At 50.9% G+C, this 18758-nt stretch overlaps 3 protein-coding genes across 4 annotated transcripts; all 3 read right to left on the bottom strand.

Moving 5' to 3' along the window:
• Positions 1-1229: 1229 nt before the first annotated feature.
• On the bottom strand, positions 1230-5828 carry LOC100987821 (putative metallothionein MT1DP). 2 transcript variants are annotated; one of them, XM_008977441.5, is made up of 5 exons: positions 5597-5828; positions 5173-5238; positions 2455-2508; positions 1800-1865; positions 1230-1462 (listed from the first exon to the last, which is right to left on the bottom strand). In XM_008977441.5, the coding sequence occupies exons 1-5, from the start codon at positions 5622-5624 to the stop codon at positions 1371-1373; spliced, it is 306 nt and encodes a 101-aa protein (XP_008975689.3). In that variant the 5' UTR covers positions 5625-5828; the 3' UTR covers positions 1230-1370. The 2 variants fall into 2 exon arrangements, with proteins under 2 accessions (XP_008975689.3, XP_003823821.1); XM_003823773.6 differs by lacking the exons at positions 1230-1462; positions 1800-1865; positions 2455-2508 and adding an exon at positions 4407-4639.
• Positions 5829-9255: 3427 nt separating this feature from the next.
• LOC100989170 (metallothionein-1A-like) lies at positions 9256-11378 on the bottom strand. Its single transcript, XM_024925788.3, has 3 exons — positions 10650-11378; positions 10009-10056; positions 9256-9477 (listed from the first exon to the last, which is right to left on the bottom strand). Exons 1-3 carry the CDS (start codon positions 10675-10677, stop codon positions 9386-9388), a joined length of 168 nt encoding a protein of 55 aa, XP_024781556.1. The 5' UTR covers positions 10678-11378; the 3' UTR covers positions 9256-9385.
• A 1127-nt stretch (positions 11379-12505) lies between these two features.
• Positions 12506-13931, bottom strand: LOC100988170 (metallothionein-1E-like). The gene is made up of 3 exons (XM_003823772.6): positions 13744-13931; positions 13085-13150; positions 12506-12736 (listed from the first exon to the last, which is right to left on the bottom strand). The coding sequence occupies exons 1-3, from the start codon at positions 13769-13771 to the stop codon at positions 12645-12647; spliced, it is 186 nt and encodes a 61-aa protein (XP_003823820.1). The 5' UTR covers positions 13772-13931; the 3' UTR covers positions 12506-12644.
• Between the last annotated feature and the right edge of the window lie 4827 nt (positions 13932-18758).

Here is an 18758-nt window from a genome sequence, read left to right as displayed (position 1 = left end):
CTGCAACGCACAATCACACACACTGCACCTTGCTGGGAACATGCTGGGCATTTCTCTCCACATCTCTAGTCGCTTTGATGTTTTGAAGTAGGGAAAGCCTGGAATTTAGAAAGAAGAACAAATTCAGCTTGAGCTTGGGTGGAGCTTGCAAAGATTCAGAGCCGGCTGGGTGCGGTGGCTCACGCCTATAATCCCAGCACTTTGGGAGGCTGAGGCAGGCAGATCACGAGGTCAGGAGATCGAGACCATCCTGGCTAACATGGTGAAACCCCGTCTCTACTAAAAATACAAAAAATTAGCCAGGCGTGGTGGCAGGCGCCTGTAGTCCCAGCTACTCGGGAGGCTGAGGCAGGAGAATGGCGTGAACCTGGGAGGCGGAGCTTGCAGTTAGCCAACATCGCACCACTGCACCCCAGCCTGGGCAACAAAGCAAGACGCCGTTTAAAAAAAAAAAAAAAAAAAAAAAAGATTCAGAGCCAAGTCACAACTGGGAGCTCTCAGGGGTCAGTGAGTGTCCTGTCAGTGACACCAGGCAGGCCAAGCCTGATGGTTCCTGTGGGGACGTGCTGGGCAGTGCTGCTCAAGGTGTGTGAGCCACACCCTGGGACCAGTCTGCTGATTCCAGTCTGCAATGCACATAAGCAAAATATGGGCAAAGTTTGTGAATCTCTCATTTTCCTGTTATTTCTGTGTATACTTATTGAAACTTTTCCTGTTGAATCTTAAAATGGTTTCTGTATTTTGTGTTTGATTTCATTATATCTGTAATTAATATTATTTTATTTACAAAGGTTTAGGCCTGGGATGGATGGGAATTAAAAACTGTTTCTTCACTGTGGAGTTCGAGAAGCCCCGTGTAGAGCTCAAGCAACTGAGGAGTTGGATTCCACCCTGTCATCACTTTCAAGCCTAAAATCTGATGAGGGACTGAAGCTGAGCAGGGAAATCAGAAAATAAAAATGAGAGATGGAGAAGTTTCTCTGCCACATTTGCACATTTGACATGACCGGAGGCGATCATGCATGTCCCCCCGACCCCGTCATGTGATCCCACACAGTGCAGTTCCATTTTACAGAAGATGGAGCTCAGGGAGGTAACCGGGCTTGCCTGAAGGTATTCAGACTATAGGGGCTCACATTTCCATCCAGAACCAGGTCTTTAAATTCCCAGTTCAATCCCCCACTCCAACTGTTATTTCCAAGCCACAGAAAGGAAAAGGAGAGTCAGAATCAAGTCAAAAGTGTTTTATTGTCTTTCACATATTGAATAGAAAAAAGAATGTAGCAAACCCGTCAGGGAAGTTAAAAAAAAAAAAATCCAGGTTAGTACTGGTTGCTCTATTTATGTCTGGGAGCAGGGCTCTCCCAACATCAGGCACAGCAACGGCACTTCTCTGATGAGCCTTTGCAGACACAGCCCTGGGCACACTTGGCACAGCCCACGGGGCAGCAGGAGCAGCAGCCTGGGGAAGAAGGGGAGAGTGAGAGGTCACAGCCGACTTGACCAGGAACCTCTCTGTCCCAACAGCAGGCCTGGCTGAAGTTCAGCCCCCACACCCAGAGGATGCATTTTTAGGTTGGCACAGCTGTGTTCTGATGGTACATTTGAGGTTTGTGTCCCAATAGAAAAAGTCTGCCCTGACCCATCTGAGCTCAGAGCAGAAAGCCTGGAGAGGGAATGACACAGCCAACAGGGGCAAAGGAAGACCAGTTCCCAAAAGCATGCACTCAGGGCCAGCCTTGTGTTCCCTTCCAAGCTTAGTCACAGCCCCAGATTCCTGGAGATGATCCCACACTCACTCTTCTTGCAGGAGGTACATTTGCACTCTTTGCACTTGCAGGAGCCGGCGCAGGCACAGGAGCCACCTGCAAGGAAGAGAAAAAGGCAGTGGGCAGTGAGTAAGATGCAGAAGGTACAGCAGTGAGTCCATGAGTGTCCAGTGCGCCATCCTCTGTGCAGGGCCAGCCGTCAGAGCTCCTTTCCCACTCAGAGCGGAGGAACAGAAGCCCCATGTCCTCTCCACTCAGGCTGGGAGGGGCAAGCACCCTTCTTTATATACCCCATCAGGAAGGTCCCAGCTCCACACACAGTCCAGGAAGACTGGGGCTGGAGGCCAAAACCTTCTGTGTTGAACTCTGAAGAGGCTATGTCCCCCACCTCTCACCCTTCCCGGCTGCTCAGAGTTAGAGCAGAGCACTGGGGCGCAGCCAGCAGCCCCCTGACTAGGTGGGTGACATGGAGCAGGACAGCCTCGATCCTCAGAATCCCCAACTCTGACTTACAAGCACAGAGGAGGGAAATTCTCGCAGGAGCTTGGCCAAGAGGAAAGCACTGGCAAAAGTAAAGGAGTTCCCTTCAACTCACATCTCATAATGCAACCTTCTCCAACCCAGGGACACTGTGGACAGTGGCCGGGAATGGGTATCTCAAGGCCCAGAGCCAGGCGTCCCTTACCTGTGGTGCAGGAGCAGTTGGGATCCATTTGGAGCCAAGACAAGCCTGGAGTTCCTAGGCAAGATATGAGAAGTCAGTAGGGCAGGAGGAAGGTGTGATGGAGCCCAGGAGCTGGCTGCTTCCTTTATAGTCAGGGGAGGTGGTGGGGTGCAGAGGCCCCGCCCTGGCCCTTGCACTCACCCCTGCTGAGTCTGCACTGCCCGTGGTCCCTGCCTGGGCCGTGAGCAGTGACCTGGCCTGACTCAGGACTGTTATCATCGTTACCTTCCCTGGATACCGTGTGCAACCCCAGCCCCGTGTTCAACTTTCAGGATCAGCAGCAGCGGGAGCACAGGGAGAGAGTTGTGTGCAAAGGACTGGTGGAGGCTGTGACCTTTGGATTTCCCACCTTGCCTGGGTATGTCCCCACCTCGGTCCCTCAGTCACATTTCTCCTGTGCACAGCAACAGGACAGAGACACAGGGCTCTGTCTCCCTCCCTTCCATTCTCCACTCTTGAGAAGCTGAATGGGGATATTTGTCCAGGTCCTCCTTTGCATAAATCTCTCCAGGGTCTCCCCACAGCCTAGCTGGCCGCCCTACTACAGGATGGCAATTTGGAAAATGTGGGATGTCCCCAGAAGAGGGATCATTGAAGGTGACATGCAGATCCTGGATGAAATTAGAAAGCAATTTCCTTCCATATTCCTATTATTGTACATAACATTAATCCATGTTAGGCCCTGTTTAATCACTTTCAATCTTTGAACACTCACAGCTACCCAAAAGGGACACACATTCTATTTATGAACCCATATTCCTAATCTGGACAATGACAATACAAGGAGTTCAAGCCACTAGCCCGTGGTCAGAGGGCTAGGAAATGATACTGCTGGGTCTGAGTCCTGTCAGCTTCCCAAGGGAGAGAGGGCACTGATGAAGCTTCCATCTGACCTAGGTATATTCATCTCTTTACTGTTTGAAATCTTTAAACAAAACCAAGCATCAAGGTCAGTCCTGGAAGCAAAACAGAGATGCAGAGGGGTATGAATAAGGAGAATTTCATGGCAACCTTCTATGTCTTCATTGAGTCCTAACCAGGCGCTAGGCCACTATCACATTTCATCCCAATGTAGATATATAATCTTCTTTCTACAAATGAGTAAATAAAGCCTCAGAGAGATTAAGCACCTTGCCCAGGTCACACAGCCAGTAAGGGATGAAGTGGGCTGTGAACCTGCTTGTGTGACACCAAAATGCCTGCACTTTGCCCAGGCTGCTTTCTCTTCTTGTTTTATTTTAATTTTTTGTTTTACATAGAGAGAGAGGTTCTTACTGTGTTACCCAGGCTGGTCTCCAACTTCTGGCCTCAGGCAATTCTCCTGCCTTGGCTTGAGCAGAGCATGACGTGAGCCACTGAAGTGTTGTGAGCCACTGTACCTGGCCAGGCTACCTTCTGAAATCCCCAATTCACAAAGCACCTTTAGGCCAGCATGATGCTTACTGTTGGGCCATGTGACTCCTCTTCCTCTTTGAATATCAAATAGCAATTCCCTCACCAAACAGCCAGATAACTAACAGTTGCCATGAAGTACAAGACACCCAGGGCCTTCCTCCTTCCTACTGAGCGTCACTGCACCTTACAACAGATGTGCGGCGTTAGTATTTTATTTTTCCTGTTATTTTGTTCTTCACATCTGTTTTGAGATTTCTTTGTTGAACATAAGAAATAACTTTGTATTTTTATTTTTCATACTTATTCATTCTATTTATCTCACCAAAGCATAGGTCCATGACTGATTCCTGTGCCCTCATATCATCTGGCCCGATGCTCTTACATTTTTAGCTAGGAAACGGACCTGAGACAGGTGACCCGACTTGCCTTAAGGCACTCAGCATAAAGGATGATCCCAGCTCTGCTGGGTCTGAGGTGTCTTATTTCAGGACACCCCCTCAAAAAAACCAGAGGCAGAATAAGGCCAACAATGTTTATTATCATTCCCATATTTCACTTAAGAAAACAGACATAGTAAATGGGTTAGGTTTGTGTTTAAAAAAAAAACTAGATTTGTAGGGGTTGCGTTATTTACAACTGGACGCAGGGCTGTCCCAACATCAGGCATGGCAGCTGCACTTCTCCAATGCCCCTTTGCAGGTGCAGCCCTGGGCACATTTGGCACAGCCCATGGGGCAGCAGGAGCAGCAGTCTGGGGAAAAAGGGGAGTGAGAGATCAGAGCAGGCTTGACCAGGGATCTCCCCGACCCAACAGAGGCCTGGCTCAAGCTGTGCCTCCAGCCCCAAAAGACGCTTAGTTCAGGATGGCATTGCTCTGTCGGGAGACAACTCCTGGATCTTTGGGGTGAGAGTCTTGCCATGAAAAAGCTACCCACCCTTCCTGTGCCCAGGACAGGGCAGAAGACTCCAGAGGGAGTGACATGCTCTTTGCAGTAAAAGGAAGGACAGTCTCCTAGAATAATACACCTAAGTGAGGAAAGTCCTCAAGTATCAGGCCTGTGCTTGGCAGGCTGGTGTGCTCTCTTGGTGTCAGTTTCCCCCTGGTAAGAATAAAGATTGGGAATTAACCATCTCTCGTGTTCTTCCAGCTGTGATCCTAAGTCATTTGCTGAAGCAAGGGGATGTGGGAAGTTCGTCATTGGTCTGCTCCTGTCTGCGGAGGTCTGGGATCCCTCCTTTGACTCTGCCCAGCCCCCAGATTCCCAGGGAAGGCCCCACACTCACTCTTCTTGCAGGAGGTGCATTTGTACTCTTTGCATTTGCAGGAGCTGGCACAGGTGCAGGAGCCACCTGCAAGGAAGAAAAAAGCAGTGAGGAGTGAGTGTTGTGTGCCTCCCGTCCACCTCAGGCAGCTCAGTGCTGGACAGAGCACTGGGTCCTAGTTCAGCACACCTTTGGCCTTGAGGGTGACCTGCAGCCGGGCAGTTTTCAGCCTCAGTCCTCTCGCCTCAGAAATCGGAGGCACTAGGAAGATGGCAATGTTCTAAGTGGTGATGAAGGCTCTTGGCGGGGAGAAAGCTCGAGAAGTGCAAAGCAAAGGAGTCCACTTTAGGAAGAGCTCAAAATGCACCTGCCTCCTGCCCCAGGGATGTTCTATTCTGTGGTATGAAAATGAAGATCCTAAGACCCGAAACCAGGCATCCTTTACCAGTGGCGCAGGAGCAGCTGGGGTCCATTCGGAGATCAGGTGAGGCTGGAGTTCCTAAGCCACAGGCGAAAAAACAGGCGGGCCGGTGGGAGGCGGAACAGGAGCAGGCCGCCTGACTTTACAGTCAGGGCAGGGTGCTGGGTGCAGTGGCCCCGCCCCAGGTCTCGCACCAGCCCAGCTCAGTGTCAGCGCTGCCCAGGGTTCAGGGCGGGGCTGTGCGCACCAGGCGGGCCGGGCGCAGGATCCTCCTTAACGTGGCTGTTGCGCACCCTGGGGGCGGCCCTTGGGCTCACGCTCGCTTAGGAGGGGCTGTGCTCCTGGCGGTACGCGGCGTCCCTGCTATAATCCCGGCCCTCCCGAATTTCCCGGAGATTGCACTCCATTCCTGCCCTTGGGCGGTCCGGGAACCCAGCCTCAGGTGGTCGCGGTATCCCCACCCCCGCACCCCGCACCAGTGACGTGAGCTTCGCCTCTGTGGGAGTCCATGTGCTACCCCAGCCTAGTGCTCACGTCCCTAGATAAGACCGAGGCGGGAAGCGCAGCGAGGGAGTTGTGTGCAGAGGACCAGCCTCCCATGTGATCTTCGACCCACCTGCATAGTCACCCAGGTCCTTTGGCCTCATTTTTCCTCTTCACAGCAACAGGCCAGATACAGGGCTCTGCCTCCCTCCCTTCCATTCTCCACTCCTGAGGGGGCGATGTGCATATTTGCTTAAGTCCTCTTTTGCTTTAACTTCTTTTGGGCTTCCCACAGCCTAGCTGGCCCACCAGGACTAAGGACATCCAAAGCTTGGGACGTCACCAAGGGAGGGATCTTTTCCCTGATGTGGTGACCCTACATTAAATCAAGAAGCATGAAAAGTGCTTATTTCACTTTCAGAATTCCTGACTATTGCCGAGCTTTTGGTCTTGGCCAGACCCTGTTTAGTCACTTTGGCTATTTGAACCCTCTCAGCAACCCTCGAGGATAATACTCTTTATGACAGCATCTTACTAATCAGACAACGACAACACAAGGAGATAGGTAACTAGCCCGAAACAGAGGGTGGAAGTGCTGAGGCAAGAGAATAGATTCTGGAGGCAGTGAACCTAAGGCTGATTCACAGTCTTTCTAGAACTAAACCAAAAGGAAAACCCCAACTTTCCACACCCAAGTAACAAAAGGACCAGAGGCTACTTCGTTTGCAACTCCTCCCCACTTTGTCTGCATGGGAGATGAGAAATTGAAAGTACCTCTGATTTGCCCCTTATGGCAACCAGTTGGGCTGGTCTTGGGCTACGTCTTCATTTGCACAGGAGTAACTTTGTAACTTCACTTCAGCTTCTAATTGGTTGATTTCTGCAATCAGTCAGACTGATAGCGGGCCACTACTTCATGTACATAGGGTGTACACTAAGTAACCAATGAGAAACCTCTAGAGGATATTTAAACCATAGAAAATTCCATAACCAGGCCCTTGAGCCACTCGCTGGGGCCAGCTCCCACCCTGTGCAGTATACTTTTGTTTTCAATAAATCTCTGCTTTTGTTGCTTCATCCCTCCCTTACTTTGTACATTTTGTCAAATTCTTTGTTCAAGGTACTAAGAACCTGGGCACCCTGCACCGGTAACAGTAGTACTGTGGGTCTCAATCCAGTCAGCTTTTCAAGGGAAAGAGGTCAAGAGCAAACTTTCCCTTTGGCCTGGGTATGTCTTCAGCACCTCTTTACTGCTTGAAATCTTTAAACATAAACAAACGTCCAGGTCAATTCTGGAAGTGACAGAAGGGATGTATATGTAATTTTATGGCTACCTTCCATATCTGCAAGTGTGACTGATTCTTTTTCTCAGTAGTGTCAAGGAGTTTGCTTTTCCTATAAATATATTAAAGAAATATGATTACTTAAGAGAAAATGTTAAGGAAAATAACAGCGCAGGTGATAGCAGAAATGGCAGGAATCCTTTTGCATTTGTTATGCAGACAGGGACTGTCTTGCTCGTGGCTTTATATATCCAATATGGATCCTTATTTGTGGACTAGTGGAGGACCCTCTCTGGGCCACAAGTCACGTGCTCCTGTTATTGATGAGAACAACATGGGACACACAGCTAAGCCCACCAGGCCTGGCTTATTTGTCTAGAGGTAGAAAAATATCCCTATGGTATGAATAAAGATTAAAATCAAAGCTATTACAGACTAGTCAGCACAAGCCAGGCACCATTTTAAGTTCTTCACATGTTTTAAGTGATTTGCTCCTACCAGCAGGCTCTATTATTATGTCAATTCACAGTTGAGGAGACTGAGCCACAGAAAGGTTGGGTCACCCACATATAAGCGACGCAGCTGGGATTTGCACTCATGCATGCTGACTGCATCATGTTGCCCTCAACAACCACCCTATGCCACTGTGTCATGTAAAACCCAAGGACACTGAAAATCTGGCACAGAGACAGCAGTGGGAAGGACACTGAACTATCAGTCAATCCCTCTGCATAGCTCTGTGACCTCTCAGCCTCAACATGCCATCTCACCCATCAGAGGCACGGCTGCACTAACTAACCAAGGTCCCTTCTAGCTCTGAATTGTGACAGACAGTTCTACAAAGGAAGAAATGGAGGCTCAGAGAGGTTGAGCAACTTGCCTAGGTCTCACAGTAGGTGGTAAAGTGGGCAGTTAAACAAGACTGCCCTGACCCTGAACCCCATGCTCTTTGCACAGCCTGCCTTCTGGAACCCTCTCTTCAAAAGGAGTACCTGCAGGCCAGCATTGTCCTGATTCCTGGCTCGCTTGACCCCTTTTCTTCTTTGAACATCAAATAGCAATTCCCGCAACAAATAGCCAGAGAAACTAATTGCTGCCATTAATTACAAGTTACCTGGGGCCCCCTACTCCTTCCTAGTGAACACCACCACACTTTAGAAACTGCATAATATGCCATCACCTCCGCATAGGCGGACTCAAAGTACTTCATCTGGAACTAATCCTTCTCTGTACTCCATCTTGCTGGGAGGATCCTGGGTAATTTCCTCCACTCCCCCAGTCACTTTGCTTGCCTGAATTAACCAAGGGCTGGACTTGAAGGAGGAACGGATTTCAGCGTGACCTAGGGAGAAACTTCCAAAGATTCAGAGACAAGTCACAACATGGAGCTCTCAGAGATACCAAGAGTCACATCAGTGACCCTGGACAGGCCAAGACTGATGGTTCCATGTGGGGATGTCCTGGCTGGTGGTGTTGAAGGTGTGTGACCCACATACTGGGGCCAGTCTGTGAACTGTTTCCAGTCTGAAATATACATCCTAGAACAAATGTGTAGTGTAATTTTATTTTTCCTATTTTGTCTTCCATATATTTACTGAAATTGTCCTGTTCAATATAAAAAATGGATTTGGTGTTTTTTTTTGTCATACTAATAGATTTTATCTTACCAAAGCTTAAGTCTGTGACAGATTCCTGTGGCATTGTATCATCTGTCATCACGCTTTTACATTTTTATTTAAGAAACTGACCTGAGGCAGGTACCTGATTTGCCTTAAGGCACTCAGTGTGTAAGATAATAGGACAAGGTCCCAGCACCCAGGTCTCTGGACTCTCAATGCAATCCACCATCCCAGCTCTGTTGGGTATGGGGTCCCTTATTTCCAAGGCACACAAAGAAAATCAGAGCCAGCATTAAGTCAGCAACTTTTATTATCATTCACATATTTCATTAAAAAAAATACAGTAAATGGGTCAGGGTTGCATGGAAAAAAATTCCAAGTTTGTGCAGGTCGCTCTTTCTATATCTTCGAGCAGGGCTGTCCGGACATCAGGCACAGCAGCTGCACTTCTCTGATGACCCTTTGCAGATGCAGCCCTGGGCACACTTGGCACAGCTCATGGGGCAGCAGGAGCAGCAGCCTGGGGAAGAAGGGAGAGTGAGAGGTCAGACCAGACTTGACCGGGGACTTCCCTGCCCCCAAAGAAGCCTGGCCCAAGCTCTGTCCCCAGCCCCAGAGGACACTTAGTTCAGGATGGCATGCACTGTCGGAGATGGGAGATAAGTGGTGGATCTTTCGAGTGAGGGTCTTCTGTGAAAAGCTTATCTCCATCTGAGCCCCAGACCTGGCAGAAGGCTGGAAAGGCAGTGACTGGGGTTATCAAGGACAAAGGAAGGCTGGCTCCCCAGAAGCATACACTTAGGTGAGGAAAGTCCTTAGGTGTCATGTCTGTGCTTGGCAGGCTGGTGCACTCTCTTGGCCTCAGTTTGTCTATTTTAAGAATGAAACCTGGGAATCCATCATGTCTAAAGATCTGGCTCTGATCCTGAATCAGTTGCTGGGGAAGGGGATGTGGGAAATGGATCATTGGCCTACTCCTCCATGCCCAGCTCTGGTTTCCTGCCTCTGACTTGGCTCAGCCCCAGATTCCTGGAGATGGCCCCGCACTCACTCTTCTTGCAGGAGGTGCATTTGCACTCTTTGCACTTGCAGGAGCCACCTGCAAGGAAGAGGAAAACGCAGTTGGCAGTGAGTGAGATGAAGAAGGTACAGCAATGGGTCAATGAGTCTCCAGTGCCCCCTCCTCTGTGCAGGGCCAGCCTTCAGAGCTCCTTTCCCACTCAGGACAGAGGAACAGAAACCCCATGTCCTCTCCACTCACGCTGGGAAGGGCAAGCACCCTCCTGTTTCACCTTATCAGGAAGGTCCCATGTGCACATACAACCCAGGAATTCTGAGATTGCCAGCCAGAACCTTCTGTCCTGAACCCTGAAGACTCAATGTCTCTAGCTCCCCATCGGCCCTGATTGCTCAGAGCCTGGAGGAGAACACTGGGGCCCAGCCAGCAGGACCCTGACCAACTGGGTGATGTGGAGCAGGACTGCCTTGAGCCTCAGTATCCTTAACTCTGACTTAGAGGCCCAGGAGGGAGGGCAGTGCTCTCAGGGGCGCGATCAGGAAGAAAGCACCCCAAGGAAGTAAAGGAGTCCCCTTCCGCTCAGAACTTAAAATGCCACCTCCTCAAACCCAGAGACCCTCTGTACTGGGGCTGGGAAATGGGAATCCCAGGGCGCAGAGTCGGGCTTCTCTTACCAGTGGTGCAGGAGCAGTTGGGGTCCATTTCGAGCCGCGGTAAGGCTGGAGATCTCAAGCGATAAATGGAGAGACTGCAAGGCGCACGTGGACGGCGAGGTGGAGCGCCTCAGCCTGCGGCTGCTTTCCTACTCAAGGGAGGGGGCCGGGCGCAGAGGCCCTGCCCCGCGCTTGCACCCGCCCCGCTGGGTTCGAGCCGCCAGCGGTCCTGGGCTGGGCTGTGCGCAGCAGAAGGGCCGGGGGCACCAACCCCTGAGCTCCACTCCCGGCGCGCCGCGGGACCGCCCTTCTGGCGTCCCTTTGCGCGTGAGGGGCTGTGCGCTCGGCGGTATGCGGTGTCCCCGAGGTCCTGGCCGCCTTTCCCAGTTTCCCCGAAGTTGCCTTTGCCTTCCACCCTCCTCCCCGCACGTTCCGGGACCCCAGCCTTGGCGTCGCGGGCGTCTCCACCCCACCCCTCGCCCCGCCGTTTTCAGCTGGTCCTGTCCCGGAGTCCCGGTGCAGCCCTCCTGCTCCTGTCCCCGGATCGGCTGAGTGCGAAGCGGGGAGCGTGCGGTAGCCAGCGAGTTGTGTGCAGAGCACCCGCCACCGATGTGGCTTTCGTTTCTCCTCGTCTCCCGCCTTGCCTGTCCCTGTCCACACCTAGGTCCCTCGGACCCGCTCCTCCGTACACAGCAACACGGGGAACACGGGTCGGCCTCTCTCTCCCGTCGATTCTCCTCGCCTGAGAGGATGTGTGGGCACATTTGTCCAGGTCGTCCTTTGCTGATAAATCTCCATGCTCCCCACAGCCTAGCCGGCCACCCCTACTACCGGCTGGCAGTTCTGGACCTGTGGGATGTCCCCAAAGAGAGATGAGTTCAGATGATATGCAGACCCTACTTTAAATTAAAAAGCAAGGTGGGAAATTAGCCGGGCGTGGTGGTGGGCACCTGTAGTCCCAGCTATCCCGTGGCTGAAGCAGGAGAATGGCATGAACGCAGAGGCGGAGCTTGCCCTGAGCCGAAATAGCGCCACTGCACTCCAGCCTGGGCGACAAAGCGAGACTCGGTCCCAAAAAAAAAAAAAAAAGAAAAAGAAAGAAAAAGAAAAAAAGCAACGTGGGGAAGGTGGCGGGAAGCTGAAGTCCCAGCTACTTAGGAGGTTGAGGCGGGAGGATCACTTGAGCCCAGGACTTCAAGTCCTGTCTAGTCCACATAGTGAGTCAACGTCTCTAAAAAAATAAAATTAAAAAGCAAGACATCCAGTTATTTCTCTGAAGTATACCTGACTAAGGCATAACATTGAGTCTATACCTGTCCCTTTCTAATCACTTTGACAGACAGCTCTGGAGTGACCTACCAAAGGAAGAACTCACCCTTCACCATGGGATGGCACCAAGCCATTCTTTAGGGATCTGTCCTCATGGCCCCAAAAGCTCCCACTAGGCCCCACCTGCAATAGTGGAGGACACATTTCAACATGAGATTTGGCAGTGACAAAATATCTAAATCATAGCACCCGTGTAGGATTCAAGAAACTAAGAAGTTGTGTTCCAGCACTATAACCACTTTTAAGCCTAAAATCCAATGTGGATCTCAAGTTGTGGAGGAAAATCAGAAAATAAAAATAAGGGATGAAGTTTCTGTGCCACATTTGGAATGACACTAAAAGCAATCACGTATGGCCCCCACCCATATGGTGTGCACAATGCAATACCATTTTACAGAAGTGTAAACTCAGTGAGTAACCTGGATGGCCTGAAGGTGTTCACATTGTTAGCGACTCACATTTTCATCCAGAGACTGGTCTCTAAACTCCCGGTTTAACCCCCACCCAGTCCATTTTTTCCAAGACACACAAAGAAGAACAGAGTAAGATTCAAGTCAAAATTGTTTTATTGTCACTCACATATTTAATATAAAAAGAAATGCAGCAAATGGCTCAGTATCCTATTTTTTAAAAATCCAGGTTGTGCAGGCTGTTCTATTTACATCTGGGAGAAGAGCTGTTCCCACATCAGGCACAGCAGCAGCAGTTCTCTGACGTCCCTTTGCAGACACAGCCCTGGGCACACTTGGCACAGCCCACGGGGCAGCAGAAGCAGCAGCCTGGGGAAGAAGGGGAGAGTGAGAGGTGGCAGTAGACTTCACCAGGCACCTCCCTGCCCCAATAGCAAGCCTGGCTGGAGCTCAGAACCCAGACCCAGAGGAAGCTTTTTTCGTCTGGCACAGCTCTGTTCTGAAACCATAGGGGATACAGTTGGGATTTGTGTCCCGAGAGAAAAATGCCGTTCTGCCCCATCTGAACTCAGGGCAGAAAGCCTGGAGAGGGAATGACATGGCCAACAAGGGCAAAGGAAGCCCAGTTCCCCCAGAAGGATGCACTCAGGGCCAGCCTTGAGTTCCCTCCCAACCTTAGCCACAGCCCCAGATTCCTGGAGATGGCCCCGCACTCACTCTTCTTGCAGGAGGTGCATTTGCACTCTTTGCACTTGCAGGAGCCGGCGCACGTGCAGGAGCCACCTACAAGGAAGAGAAAAACGCAGTGGGCAGTGAGTGAGGGGAAGAAGGTACAGCAGTGGGTCAATGAGTCTCCAGTGCCCCCTCCTCTGTGCAGGGCCAGCCCTCAGAGCTCCTTTCCCACTCAGGACAGAGGAACAGAAGCCCCAGGTCCTCTCCACTAACGCTGGGAAGGGCAAGCACCCTCCTGTTTTACCCCACCAGGAAGGTCCCAGGTGCACACACAACACAGGAATATTGAGATTGCGAGCCAGAACCTTCTGTCCTGAACCCTGAAGAGTCAATGTCTCCAGCCCCCCCATCCTCCCTGATTGCTCTGAGCCTGGACAGACCACTGGAGCCCAGCCAGCAGGAACCTGACCAACTGGGTGATGTGGAGCAGGACTGCCTTGAGCCTCAGTATCCTTAACTCTGACTTGGAGGCCCGGGAGGAGGACAGTGCTCTCAGGGGCGTGATCAGGAAGAAAGAGCACCTAACGAAGTGAAGGAGTCCCCTTCCGCTCAGAACTTAAAATGCAACCTCCTCAAACCCAGAGACCCTCTGTACTGGGGCTGGGAAATGGGGATTCCAGGGCGCAGAGACGGGCTTCCCTTACCAGTGGCGCAGGAGCAGTTGGGGTCCATTTCGAGCCAAGGAGATGCTGGAGCTCCCACCGAAGACGCGAATAGGCAGGCCGGCAGCTGGAATGCGCGCCGGAGCCCTGCAGCCCGCTGCTCCTTTTTTCAGATGGAGGTGGGGCCGGGCTTAGAGGTCCCGCCCTGCGCTTGCACCCGCCCCTCTAAGTGCGCGCTGCCCGCGGTCCGGGGCCGGGCTGTGCGCAGCGAAAGAGCCGGGCGCACCACCCGCTGAGCTCTGCGCGGTGCGCACCGCGGGACCGCCCCATTTTTTGGCCGCTCGCGCGGGAAAGGGCTGTGCGCCTGGTGTCCCAGAGGTCCTGGCCGGCTTTCCGAGTTTCCCCGAGGTTGCTTACCAGCTTTCTCCCCGCGTGTTCCGGGACCCCAGCCTTGGCGTCGCTGTCGTCTCCTCTCCACCCCTCCCACCGTTTTTAGCTGGGCCTGTCCCAGAGCCCGGGTGCAGCCCTCCTGCTCCCGTCCCCGGATCGGCTGTGTGCGGAGCACGGAGCGTGCGGTAGCGAGCGAATTGTGTGCAGAGCACCCGCCACCGATGTGGCTTTCGTTTCTCCTCGTCACTCGCTTTGCCTGTCCCCGTCCACACCTAGGTCCCTCGGACCCGCTCCTCCATACATAGCAACACGGGGAACACGGGTCGTCCTCTCTCTCCCGTCCATTCTCCTCGCCTGAGAAGATGTGGGGGCGGCACATTTGTCCAGGTCCTCCTTTGCATATAAGTCTCCATGCTCCCCACAGCCTAACCGGCCACCACAATACCGGCTGGCAGTTCTGGACATGTAAGATGTCCCCAAAGAGAGATTACTTAAGGTGATATGCAGACCGTGTTTTAAATTAAAAAGCAAGATGGGGGAGGTGGCTGGAAGCTGTAGTCCCAGCTACTTAGGAGGCTGAGGCAGGAGGATCACTTAAGCCCAGGAGTTGGAGTCCAGCCTGGACAACATAGAGAGTAAACGTCTTAAAAAAAAATACAATTAAAAAGCAAGACATGCAGTTATTTCTCTTCAATATAGCTGACTATTGCATAACATTGAGTCTATACCAGTCCCTTTTTAATCTCTTTCATTCTTTGAATCCTCACAGCAATCCTAGAGGGTAATACTATTGATGAACCGGTTTTGCTAATCAGAGGACAATAAAGAAAATAGTCCAAGTAACTGGCTGGTGGTCACAGAGATAAAGCTGTGCACTGATTTAAATCCAGCCAGCCTCTTAAAGGAAAGTGTCCGTGATAAAGCCTTCTTTTGGCCCAGGTATGTCATCAACACTTCTGTACTGCTGGAAATCTTTTAAACAACAGGGGCCGGGCAAGGTGCCTCACACCAGTAATCCCAGCACTTAGGAAGACTGTGGCAGATGGATCACCTGCGGCGAGGTGTTCAAGACTAGCCTGGCCAACGTGGCAAATCCCCGTCTGCACTAAAAATACAAAAATTATGGTGGTGTGGTGGCAGTCTCCTGTAATCCCAGCTACTTGGGAGGCTGAGGCAGGAGAATCACTTGAACCTGGGAGGCAGAGGTAGCAGATTGCGCCATTGCACTACAGCTGGGTGACAAGTGCGAAATTCTGTCTCAAAAAAAGAAAAACAACCAAAAAAATCCCCAAATAAGCAACAGGAAGCTACCAGCTCTACCATGGACAGTGGTAAAAGCAATCCATAAGTGTGATACACACACACACATATTAATTTGGGGCTATCTTCCACGTGTGGGACAAGATTGATTTTCATTTTTTCTGGTGGAAAAGAATTTGCTCTTCATAAAAATACGTGTAAGAAAATAGTAATCATTTCTGTGTAAAATATTAACTAAAACATGGTGCAGGTGGTAACAGAAAGGGCAGTGATTCTTCTGTATCCGACATGAAACACAGAATCTTCCTCATAACTTTATGTCCCTAGTGTTGATTACAATTTTGTGGAAACAGCGAAAGGCTCTCTTTGGACCACAAGACACGTGGCATGTGGTAGATGGGAATAACAGGATACACAGCTGAGCACTCCAGGCCTTTGTGTGCAAATAAATAAATATCCCCTATGCGCCATAAAATGATCAAAAAAAGCAATAGCTAATATTGTAGACCGCCCATCCCTTGTACCATTCTAAGTTCCTGATATGTATTAGATCCTTTAATCCTATAAGCCAGAGGTTAGTATTATGCCCCTCCCACAGTGGAGGAGACTGAGCCACAGAGAGGTTGTGCCATGCAGCTGAAAGTAACAGAGGTGGGATTTGCACTCATGCATGCTGACTCACCCACCACCCTCTGCCACCAAATCACATGAAAGATAAGGACACTGAAAATCTAGCACAGAGGCAGCAGTAGGAAGTGCACCCTGTGGACAGTCATGTCTCCCTGCACAGCTCTGTGACCTCTCTGGGTTTCAGTTCTCATCTGTCAAGCCAAGAGCAACATTCGTCCATTCCAAGGAGGCTTTGTGTCTTTGAACTGAGATAGGCAAGATTTAGCATCCAGCGGCATCGTAATCTACCAGCTGTGGCCAGGGCCACAGGCCAGGTGTAGAATAGGTTCATTCATCCCTTTACTACTGAGCTATGTGACATTGGGTAGGTTACTTAACTAATCTGGAAGACAACATAAGCACTCCAGGCCCTGCATATTTGCTATCCCAGCCTTGAGGCCTGTGACTCTTGTTGCTGAGGTTCTGTGATCAGATGATATGAAGGATGGGAAAAGCTTTTATGTCTGGTCAAATGTGAGGGCAGCATCTTATTGAAAAGCACTTTCCGCAGAAGGTCATCCACACTCTTCCTGGTAGGATTAGCCAGGTTGCAATCCCATTCCCCACATCCAATCCACGGTAATGCTTTCAAACCCATAAGGTTTCTCTTATCTTTGGGATTTAACAGGGTTCATTGTCCATATAAGCCAGTGTAGAGAGAATGATCATAATTGATACTATTTATTAAGCCCTAGCCAGGGGCCAGACCATGCTGTCATTTAATCCCTGCTTGATATAATCTCCTTTCTACAAATAAGGAACTGGAGGCTCAGAGAGTTTCAGTGATGCACTCAGGCCACACAGCCAGTACGTGGTGAGGTGGGCTGTGAACCAGGACTGCCTGACACCAAAACCCATGCCCTAGGCACAGGCTGCCTTCTGAAATTTCCTTTTCACAGGGAAGCAGTGGGCAAGCATGGTCCTGACCTCTAGGTCAGGAGGATCATCTTCCTCTTTGACTGAATGTCAAATAGGATTCCCTCCACATAGCCGAGGGAACTAATCATTGGCTTTAATTAGAAGTCAGCCAGGGCCTCACTCCTCCCTAATGAGCACCAGCACACCCTCCAAACTGCAGAATCTGCCATCATTCCTGCACGGGCAGGTGTGAAGTATTCATGTGGAACCCATGATCACACACACTTCATTTTGCCAGGAACATGCCGGGCATTTCCTTCCATATTCCCAGTCACTTTAGTGGTTGGAAGTAGTCAAAGGCTGACATGTCAAAGAGGAACAAATTCAGCCTGAGCTTGGGAGGAATTTCCAAAGATTCAGAGCCAAGTCACAACAGGGAGCTCTCAGGGGTCAACGAGTGTCCTGTCAGTGACACTGGGCAGACCAAGCCTGAGGGTTCTTTGTGGGGATGTGCTGGGCAGTGCTGCTCAAGGTGTGTGAACCACACACTGGGGCCAGTTTGCTGTTTCCTTTCTTTTCTTTTTTTGAGAGAGAGTCTCAGTTGCCCAGGCTGGAGTGCCGTGGTGCAGTCTTGGCTCACTGCATCCCCTGCCTTCGGGGTTCAAGCGATTCTCTTAAGCTTCTGCAGGCTGTGCATAAGTGTGGTACAGGCATCTGCCTCTGGTGAGGGCCGCAGGAAGCCTACCTTCCTGGCAGAAGGCCAACAGGGAGCAGGCACATCACGTAGAGAGACAAGAAACAAGAGAGTAAAAGGGATGATGCCTGGCTCTTTTAAACAGCCAGCTCTGGAGTGAGCTACCAGAGGAAGAACTCACTCTTCACCACGGGATGGCACCAAGCCATTCTTTAGGGATCTGTCCTCATGACCCCAAAGTTCCCACTAGGCCCCACCTGCAATATTGGAAGTCACATTTTGACATGAGATTTAGTAGTGACAAAACATCCAAATCATAGCACACTTGTAGGATTCAAGGAACTGGGGAGTTGGGTTCCAGCACTGTAGCCACTTTTTTCTTTTTTTTTTTTTTGAGATGGAGTCTCGCCCTGTTGTCCAGGCTGGAGTGCAATGGCGGATCTCGGCTCACTGCAACTTCAGTCTCCCGAGTTCAAGCAATTCTCCTGCCTCAGCCTCCCCAGTAGCTGGGATTATAGCTACGTGCCATCACGTGTGGCTAATTTTTTGTATCTTTAGTGGAGACAGGGTTTTACCATGTTGGCCAGGCTGGTCTCAAACTCCTGACCTGGTGATCCACCCACCTGGCCTCCTAAAGTGCTGGAATTATAGGCGTGAGCCACCGTGCCTGTCCTGTAGCCAATTTTTTTTATTTTTTTTTTATTTTTGAGATGGAGTCTCGCTCTGTCACCCAGGCTGGAGTGCAGTGGCATGATCTCGGCTCACTGCCAGCTCCGCCTCCCAGGTTCACACCGTTCTCCTGCCTCAGCCTCCGGAGTAGCTGGGACTACAGGTGCCCACCACCACGCCCGGCTAATTTTTTGTATTTTTTTTTAGTAGAGACGGGGTTTTCACCGTGCTAGCCAGGATGGTCTTGATCTCCTAACCTCGTGATCCGCCCACCTGGCCTCCCAAAGTGCTGGGATCACAGGCGTGAGCCACTGCGCCTGGCCTATAGCCTTTTTTTTCTTTTTTTTTTTGAGATGGAGTTTCGCTGTTGTTGCTCAGGCTGGAGTGCAATGGCGCGATCTCGGCTCACCGCAACCTCCGCCTCCCGGGTTCAAGCGATTCACCTGCTTCTGCCTCCCAAGTAACTGGGATTATAGGCATGCGTCACCACGCCTGGCTAATTTAGTATTTTTAGTAG

This window comes from Pan paniscus, chromosome 18, assembly GCF_029289425.2.
Source record: "Pan paniscus chromosome 18, NHGRI_mPanPan1-v2.0_pri, whole genome shotgun sequence".
In the NCBI taxonomy this organism is placed as follows: domain Eukaryota; kingdom Metazoa; phylum Chordata; class Mammalia; order Primates; family Hominidae; genus Pan; species Pan paniscus.
The sequence above is the reverse complement of the archived record's forward strand: the minus strand, read 5'-3'. Positions and strand labels throughout refer to the sequence as shown.